This window comes from Sus scrofa, chromosome 2, assembly GCF_000003025.6.
Source record: "Sus scrofa isolate TJ Tabasco breed Duroc chromosome 2, Sscrofa11.1, whole genome shotgun sequence".
Lineage (NCBI taxonomy): Eukaryota > Metazoa > Chordata > Mammalia > Artiodactyla > Suidae > Sus > Sus scrofa.
The window spans coordinates 134,083,437-134,093,635 of NC_010444.4; the positions used below are offsets into that span (position 1 = coordinate 134,083,437).

Genomic DNA, 10,199 nt, shown 5'->3' on the forward strand with positions numbered 1-10,199 from the left:
ATTAAGGCATACAGGAACCACTGGGGTAGGTATCGAAATTCAGGCCCATTATACTCAGCTACAACTCTAGAGGAGGGTGAAACGACAAGCTGAGGAGTTTGGATATTGTTAAAAACAAAGGCTCTGGAACTCAAATGTCTGAGTTTGTATCTTAGTTACATCACTTACTAACTGTGTGACCTGAGACAAGGTCTTTAACTTCTCTATGCCCCTATTCCTTCATTTATGAAACAGGGATAATCAGACCTACTTTATGAAGCTATCATGAGAATTAAATGAATTAATATGTTAAATCCTCCAAGCAGTGTTTGGTACAGGGCAATCCTCTACTGAGCAATAGGAAATTAAAGGAGATTTTTGAGCGAATTGATCAGAATTATGGCTTAGGAAAAATCAATTTAGCAGAATGGTGTAGAGGGGGACAGACAGGAAGTGGGAAAGTTATGGCAAATTTTTATGAAAAGCATTAAAAGTCTAAATGAAATGATGGCATTGGAAAATGGAAAAGAATTAAAACATTGCAGAATTAGAACAGGGCTTAAAAAATGGCCACATGTGGCAACCATAGAGAGGAAAGAGTAAAAGATAATTCTCTGATTTTCAACTTGGTAGACTAAGAGAATGGTAGTGTCAGGAACAGAAATAAGTTTGTGTGACAATAGTTTAGGACTCCTTTAAATAAAGGAGATTCTGTTATGTTTTACATGGGGAGTTTTTTTTTTTTTAACAAGTCTTTCCTTAAAGATAATTTAAACTCGGCAAGGTTTTTGAAATTATAATATTAGGAAGAAATGAGGTCCACGTTTTATAAGTTGAATATTATATTTTTAACTAACCTATTTTCTTTCAATAAACATGGTTCTAAAAAACAGTTCTAAAACCACTACTTAGAGACGGAAAAGCAAATCAAAAGACCAATAAAATATTTGCATTTATTTTTGCAAAATTAAATTCTTAGAACCAAATATTGATACCACAGAGCATTAACATGTAATTAACTTAAAGTTCTCAGCTTCTCACTTTAATAAATACATGATGCCATAGGAATTTATGTAAAGAACACTGTAACTTTCTATTTCTAATATAAGATTAAAAGGTACAATTTATGGAAGAGCATTTTTTTTAAATAATAAAAACCTTGTGAAGACACAAGTCTTTAAAAATTACACTGAAAAACACAAAACCTCTAAAATATGAATCTTACCAAACATTAATCACATTAAGAAGCTAACTTTTAAGAACTTCAGAAGCTCAAAATGTGACATAAAAATCAAAATACTGTAAATGGAAAGATAATGCAGTACCACATTGTTTCCCTACAAAAATAAAGCTTTAGCAGTAAAGCCATTTCTTCCCCTTTCACTTATTACACATCTCACATTCTCCCTCAAATACATCCCCTGTCAAAAAAAAAAAAAAGAAAGACAAAAATAAGGTCACCAGGGGAATGTAAATTGGTGCAACCACTGTAGAAAACAGTATGGAGATTCCTCAGAAAAGTAAAAATAGAATTACCATTTGATCCAGCAATCCCACTCCTGGGCATCTATCCAGAGAAAACCATGACTCCAAAAGATACATGTTCTCCAATCAATGTTCACTGCAGCACTATTTGCAATAGCCAAGACATGGAAACAACCTAAATATCCATCAACAGAAGAGTGGATCAAGAAGATGTGGTACATATACACAATGGAATATTAGCCATTAAAAGGAAAGAAATAATGACATCTGAAACAACATGGATGGACTCAGAAACTATCATGCTAAGTGAAGTCAAATGGTAAGACACCAACATCAAATGCTATCACTTACATGTGGAATCTAAAAAAAGGACACAATGAACTTCTTTGCAGAACAGATACTGACTCACAGACTTTGAAAAACTTACGGTTTCCAAATCAGACAGGCTGGAGGGTAAGGGGGATGCACTGACGGTTTGGAATGGAACTGCTCTAAAATTTGGTTGTGATGATCGTTGTACAACTATAAATGCAATAAAATTCACTGAGTAATAAAATTTTTTTTTAAATTTAAAAATTAGAAAAATAAGGTCACCAGTTACCTCCACCTTGACAAATCCAACAGATACTTCTCTATTTCTCATCTCACAAGACCCATCAGCAACCAGCATAAAAAAGTCCAACATTTTTTAAACACTTTTCTTTCTGAGCTCTCCTAATGCCACACTATTTCTCTGCCGGTTCTAGTAGACTTTCCTCTCCCACATGTGTACATTTCAGATTTCCTCTGAACAAAAAACCCTATTCTTTCCAATTCTCTATCTACATACAGCCTTTTCCTAGATGATATCATCCATTCCCCTAGTTTTAATACTGACCATTGACCATAAGCCCAAGTACATCATCTCCAGCCTCAAGTTCTACTGTGAACTCCACATTTACTTTATTAAGCTGTCAAACAGGTTATCTCATTAGCAAATAAAACTAGACCAAATGTCCAAAACAGAACTTTTGATGCTTTCTGCCCTTAACATTATTTAATATATTCAATCTACAAATACATATTGAGCATATATGCTCAGGCACTGTGCTGTATACACTGGCACAACAATGTGCACTTGAGGGGAGAGAGGTAAGTTGTAAAAAGAACTATGAAAGATAAAAACAGTGTGATCTGGGAGTTCCCATCTGGCTCAGTATCCATGAGGATGCTGGTTTGATCCCTGGCCTCAGTCATTGGGCCAAGGATCTGGCATTGCCGTGAACTGTGGTGTAGGTCGCAGACAATGTGGTCGCAGCCACGTTCCTGTGGCTGTGGTGTAGCAACAGATGCAACTTCCGATTTCACCACTAGGGCAGGAACTTCATATGCTGCAGGTGCATCCCTAAAAAGAAAACAAAGTAACAACAACAACAAAAAACAACACTGTGCTTTCATAGAGAATAGGGAAAAGGGCTGTTACTTTTGAAGAGGTGTTCAAGACAGGCTTCCACAGTGATATATTCTCTTCTTCAAAAAACAGCATCTATCTAGCTGCTCTAGACAGAAACCTATGCATCTGTTTCCCACAAACAACACATCACATAGCTCTACAAGGTTCTAACTTCAAAAGACACCTTGAAGAGGAAGAGTGCTCTCAAACAAGCAAAGAAGAGAGATGTGGACAGGCAATGACAGCTGTGATAAAAGTCAGAGAAGGAAATGCAGAAAGTTATGCAGAAAAATTACAGTGAAACGTAACTCAGGGAGAAATCAGAAAAGGCTTCCTAGAGGAAAGATAATTAGGATAAGCCTAGATAAACACTACAAAAAGCTAAACAAAAAGGTACAGAAGATTACACCAGGGATTTCCTGCTGTGGCACAGTGAAAATGAATCTGACTAGTATCCATGAGGATGTGGGTTCAATTCCTGGCCTTGCTCAGTGGGTTGGGGATCTGGTGTTGCCATAAGCTGTGGTGTAGGTGGCAGACGAGCCTTGGATCCTGCATTGCTGTGGCTGTGGCACAGGCTGACAGCTGTAGCTCCAATTCGACTCCTAGCCTGGGAACCTCCATAGGCCACAGGTGCGAAGGCCCTAAAAAGAAAAAGGTTACACCCAAAACAAAAAACAGCTCAGCAAGGCACATCCTACAACCTAAAACAAATCCAAGGTGATATAATCAAAGAAATGAGGGAGTTAGATTAAGACAAGGCCAGAAGAAAGCAACAATAATCAAAGGTTAATGAGATCATATCTTGTCAAAAAAGTCAATTTGAAAAGTCTTCCACTGGCCAAATATGTGACAATTTCACTGCAATGGATTAAAACACATTATAAAAATCCAGGAGGTAATGATGGTACTTAAAAATGACAATTAAGATGAAAACCTTCACTGAACTCATTAATTATTCTGAAAAATGACAAATTTTTATGCCACCTTTCCTACAGCAAAGAATAACCAAGTAAGTGGTAAGAGAAAGTTCTTCCAGGAAATAAGTGCAGAAAGAATTAAAGAATCAGAATATTACCATTTTGTATTTCCTAACAAGATAATGGATTCAGGCAATAATTAATAAAATACGCTAAAACCTTTGAAAAGAGATTTTTATAATGGAAGAATAAGGCTGATAACACCTGAAACCACTCATCAATCTTAGCACCATTAAAAGTGCACAACCAGACATTAAGTATGGTTATGAGCATCTGCAAATCTGTGGAATATTTTTATTGAAGAAAAATTGAACCCAAGCATAACAAAGAATCTAACTGTTTTCAGGCAAGAGAATAAGTTATACCGGTTGTTCTCAAACCTGAGCATTGGAATCACCTTGTTAAAACAGATATTGCCACTGGAGTTCCCACTGTGGTGCACGGGATTGAGGATCTGGCATTGCTGCAGCTGTGATTCAGATTTGATCCCTGGCCGGGAACTTCCATATGCTGCAGGTGTAGGCAAAACAAAAAGCAAATATTGCTAGAAACTAGTGTATTAACAGAAACCATTAGAAAACAAAGACCCAGTTTCAACCAATGAATCATTTAAAAAGAGGGGGGCTGTTACAGAATAAAAATTACTTAAACAAATTGCAAATTCAATATGCAAAATGATTCAAACAAACCTACCATAAAGGGACCTGAGACAACTGAGAAAATTTGAATATAGACTAAAAATAGATTATATTGAGGAATTTAACTCTGTTAAGTATAATAACAGAATGTCTAATTGATTGATTGATTGTCTTTTTAGGGCAGTACCCATGGCAATATGGAGGTTCCAAGGCTAGGGGTCCAACTGGAGCTGTAGCCTCAGCCTACACCATAGCCATAGTGATGCGGGAGATGCGGGAGCTGAGCTGCATCTGCAGCCTACACCACCACAGCTCACAGCTGTGTCTGCGACCTACACCACCACAGCTCATAGCAATGCCGTATCCTTAACCCACTGAGTGAGGCCAGGGATCGCACCCATGTCCTCATGGATGCTAGTCGGGTTCGTTAACTGCTGAGCCACTACGGGAACTTTAGAATGTCTTTTTATTATTCTTTTTAAAATTTTTTTCCACTGTACGGCATGGGAACCAAGTTACACATACATGTATACATAATTTTTACTCTCACTTTCGTGTTACAATATAAGTATCTAGACATAGTTCTCAGTGCTACACAGCAGGATCTCATTGTAAATCCATTCCAAGAGCAATAGTTTGCATCCCTTAACTCCAAGCTCCCTCCCTTAACTCCAAGCTCCCGATCCCTCCCACTCCCTCTCTCCCCCACCCCCGGGGCAGCCACAAGTCTATTCTCCAAGTCCATGATTTTCTTTTCTGTGGAAAGGTTCATTTGTGCTGGATATTAGATTCCAGTTATAATGTGACATCATATGGTATTTGTCTTTCTCTTTCTGACTTATTTTACTTAGTACAGAGTTTCTAGTTCCATCCATGTTGCTGAAATGGCACTATGTTGTTCTTTTTTATGGCTGAGTAGTATTCCATTGTGTATATATACCACATCTTCCTAATCCAATCATCTCTTTAAATGATGTTATTAAACAAATTTAAAAAGTCAAAGCTAGTGACTTCACAAAAGCCACACCATCACGGTCCACATTAAGAAGTCTGGTCCTAAACTGAATGGTTTTATACATAAGCATGAGATCATCACAGTAATAACTTCTGGTTGTGACAGGCATGTGCTAAGCACTGTGTTAAGCCTCAACAAGACTAATCTCTTTAAATTCTTAAAATAACTGTTGGAGATTTTAAATTCTATACCATTTTGCCTACTGATCATGATTAAAATGAGGGTGGTTTTTTTTGTTTTGTTTTTTTGGCTTTTGACCTCTTAAGGCTGCACCTGCAGGATATGGAGGTTCCCAGGCTAGAGGGTCTAACCAGAGCTGTAGCCTCCAGCCTACACTAGACCCACAGCAATGCCAGATCTGAGCCGTGTCTGCAACCTACACCACAGCTCATGGCAATGCCGGATCCTTAACCCACGGAGCAAGGCCAGGGATGGAACCCGCCACCTCATGGTTCCTAGTCAGATTCATTTCCACTGAGCCACGAAAGGAACTCCAGAATGAGTATTTTTTTTGAAAGGATGAAGTGTTGAGAATAGTTTGGAGAAAGGCAAGAGTGATAACAGAAAGACCAATTAAGAAGTTATTACTCCTGCTATGGACAGTAAGAGCAAACATTCATGCATTAGAAATAAAAATACAGAAACTGGCTTATAAGGAAAACATGAATTATGCTCCACAGATATTTAAAACAATCTTCTTCATCAAATTAGACTTCTTTAAAGAATTTTATTTTTAGAGTTCCCATTGTGGCTTAACAAGTTAAGAACTCGACTAGTATCCATTCGGATGCAGGTTTGATTCCTGGCCTCACTCAGTGGGTTAAGGACCTGGTGTTGCCCTGAGCTGTGGTATAAGTGGCAGATGCAGCTAGGATGCCCAGTTGCTGCAGCTGTGGAATAGGCTGGCAGCCAAAGCTCCAACTCGACCCCTAGCCTGGGAACTTCCATATACTGCAGGTGGGGCCCTAAGAAAAAATGTATGTATTTAGATTTTTAAAGCAGTCATTTTATATCTACTGCAGTCACTGGAGTTGCATGTAATTCTTACTTACACAGGAAAGTGACCTGATGAAGAAAGCATAAAGCAGTATCTTCCCCTTGAAAGCAGTCTTTCCCAAAATCTTTAAAATATGAAAACAATTACTGTTTTAGTTCTGTAAGTGACTGAAATAATATTCCCCCGATAACCTACACACTCATCTCCAGCTCAAGAAGCTTAGAAAGGACAAGCACCAGAAACCTCTAAGCTAAGGGACTTAAGACTGAAGGGAAGAGGGTAATCCCTGACCAACTTTCTCAATGAGATAACTATGAAAGACAACACTGAAAGGCTTCTCTATCAAAAGTCTTTTCTATCCTAGAACCCTATTGTGGCTTATCACCACTGGGCCTTGCATACTGCTTATTCTAGGAACGAAATCTTACAGGCTGAGCTACAGTTAGTTGCCAATGGCTAACCGTGTCCAAGCCTAATTTAATAACTTAAAGCTGACTAAAAACAAAACCAAAAAAGGATTCTAGAAAGGAAAGCATGGTATACTGCAAGGAACACTAAATTTTAAATTTTACTTTACTCCAAAACCTGATTACATAAAAAGATGCTAAACATCATTTATTGTTTGGGAAATGCAAATTAAAATCACAAGATTTTCTATGCCCATTAGAATGTATATAATCAAAACTCTAAAATGGTTAACAGTACATTTTGTCAGGTATTTTTTACAACGTAAAAAAAAGCTTATAAAAAAAATCAGACTAACAATATCAGTTATTGCAGAGGATCTGGAACAACTGTAACCTTCACACACTGCCAGTGGGAATACAAATGGTACAACTATTTTGGGAAAGCTTGGCAATTTTTTTAAAAAGTTAAGCATATACTTTGCATATGACCCAGCAATCCCACTCCTAGAGAAATGAAAACCTATTTCTGGGTAAGGATTGTTCACAAATGTTCACAGCAGCATTGTTCCTTATAGCCCAAATCTGAAAACAACCCAAATGTTTCCCAACCAGGGAATGGATAAATAAATTGTGGTGTACCTATACAATGGAAAACTATTCAGCAATAAAATGGGAGGAACTACTGATAAATGCAAAACATGGATGAATGTCAAAATCATCAAGAATTAAAATAAGCCAGACACAAAAGATTCTAGAAAAGTCAAAACCTTTGTAATTACACAAAAAGCGGATCAGTGATTGCCCTGGGCAGGAGGGGTTAAGGAACGACAGAAAAGGGGCATGAGGGGTTCTAGGGGTGTTGCAATGTTCTAAAACCTCACTGAAGTGAGGGGTACACAACTGAATACATATAGCAAAATTCATATAACTATACACTTAAAATGGCTCAATTTCACTGCATGTAAATTACAGCTCAATGAAGATGTTAAAAAAAAACTTGGGTTGATTAAATTTGCAAGTTATTAGGTGTGTGTTGTTACTAGTTTTCATCTTCTCAAATGTACACTTCCACACATTTTTTAAAGTAATAACTTCCATACTATTCTGCAGTTATTGTGCTTACACATAATTCTTAATTTCACTGGAAGAAGTATCATGTATTTATCTACACTGCTACTTGCCCTATCTCACAAGGTTGTTGTGAAACATCACATGAGATAACCGATGAGAAAGCACTTGAGCAACTCTGAAGTAGTATTACACAACCATACAGAATACTTACATTTTCAAAAAACAGTTTTGTTTTGTTTTCAAAACAATGACTTGAGATGCTTGGAAACTTGGGTACCCCAAAGTGAATCTTTGCTCAGAAATAGAATGCCTCTTCAAATATTTTAATATCCCTCCTGAACTTACTTTCTACTGACCCTTGGCTTACTAGATGGCTCAATGTAGTATGATCTACACTGCACTTTCATTTTTCAAAATAAAAATACCAAAGAAATCTTTAAAGAAAGTCATTAGATGAACAGGGCAAGACATTTATTTCCCAGTAGAAAGGACCGAAAGCTAGATAACTGTCTTTTCGAAGCACCGTTCCAAGATGTTCACCATTTACATTTTTCTTCCTCTAAAAGTCAAACTTCTTTCCATTTAATACCTCAATTTTACTTTACTGAATATGTATTAATGGGACCTGTATTACCGAGAGTGAATAATTTTAGGATTATCAAAACCTTTTAAACCAGTGTGGTGCAGTCATTTTAGACTGTGGGTGTTGCAAAATTTAACAGATGTTCATTTTTTCCTACTACTACTGTACAACTGGGCTCTTTGCTACCCTACCAAGATTGAGTGATATTTGACATTTAGCCTAGTTACATTCACAAGCTTTCACACGGCAACAAGTATGAAGGCTGTTTGGAAGACATAATCTCATCTTCAAAAGAAGTTTCGAAACTAAATTTTACCTGGAATTCAGGCTTATTATTAAGTCTTACAATTTTAAAGTTTTCCTATCAGCAACAGGTACTGCAACCAAAAATTAACAAAGCCTGTAATACCACAAAATATGTCGCTATCAGTCTCAATCTTTAAAGACTCATTTTTAGTAACAGTCTCAAGAGGATGGTCAATTCTATGGCTGTGCTTCATTTGATTTAGCGCAGCCTCATTCTGGTCAGTAATAACCACAACCTCTGAGGTTTCACGTATCTCCCTCCTTCGGTAACATTAGGGCCACTAGGTCCGGTATCTACACACCTTCAATTTAGGTTTACAAGAAATGCGAAAGAATGGCAGCTTGTCTACTGAAACAGCCTACTCTAAACTCGGAAGGTTGGCCAAAACGTGCCGCTCTCTCCACGACAGCAACCAAACTGGAATGGAGCACCCAGAGGACGACTGGGCACGGGGAGGAGGGGAGAACTACTCCGCCCGGAGGACGGCGGCTGAGGTCCAATCCAGCCCGCGCCCAACTCTACGCGCCTCCAGGAAGGCGTGTGGACCCTAAGCTCAGCCGCGATGCTCGGTCCTGTGGGGCAGACCCGCGAGCGGCTGACGAGCAAGGCGTAAACAAACCCACCCGGACGAAGAGGAAGGGGCAGCCATGGGGTTGGGGGGTTGGGGAGAAAGGAGCTCGCTCGAACACTCCAGCACAAAGCTGCTCGGCCCCTCCCGACCGCCGGCTCAGATCCCGGTCCTGGCGCGGCGCTACCGCGCGAGCGTGAACACCGAAAGCCCCAGCACCTCTGGAAGCCGAGGCCACCAGGCCATCGGCCTCGCGCCCCTCGCCCTGCAGTGCCTACCTGAACGCACAATCCGGGTCTCTTGCATCCCGACCAGACGCCCCCAGGCCGTTCCTCTTGCTGAAGAGCTTCTGGAACAGCGTAGGAGCCATGGTGGCCACGGCCAGGCCAGGGTCGCTCCTCAAGGCTCTCGCCAGGCCCCTGCTCCTAGAGCTGCCCCGCCACCCCCATAGGCGCCTCAGTCATATGACAGAAATTAGTCACTTCAAACGGCCACGGCGCGCGGGGCGGGGCGAGAGGCAAGGCCTGCGCCCATTGGCTGGCAGTGAGCCGCATCACGTGGCGGCGCGCAGAGCAGGGTGCAAGGCGGGGGCGCGGGGCGGGGCTGGCGTCCATAGGCTGGCGTCCGAATAGCCTCCCGTGGCAGCTCAAGAGGCGGGGCGTGCGTGGAGCGGGGCGTGCGCGGAGGGGAGGGGCGGGGAACGGACGGGTGGTTGGGGAAGTGAAGGAGGTGTGTGC

General features: G+C 40.1%; 1 protein-coding gene across 2 annotated transcripts in view; it reads right to left on the reverse strand.

Annotated features, from left to right (window-relative positions):
- FNIP1 (folliculin interacting protein 1) overlaps window positions 1-9,972 on the reverse strand; it is a 135,297-nt gene extending 125,325 nt beyond the window's left edge. The window contains exon 1 of one of the 2 annotated variants that reach the window (XM_021085414.1): window positions 9,741-9,972. In XM_021085414.1, the coding sequence (XP_020941073.1) occupies window positions 9,741-9,832 (92 nt within the window). In that variant the 5' untranslated portion in view covers window positions 9,833-9,972. The remainder of the gene's footprint in view (window positions 1-9,740) is intronic. The other variant, XM_021085416.1, reaches the window with a different exon arrangement.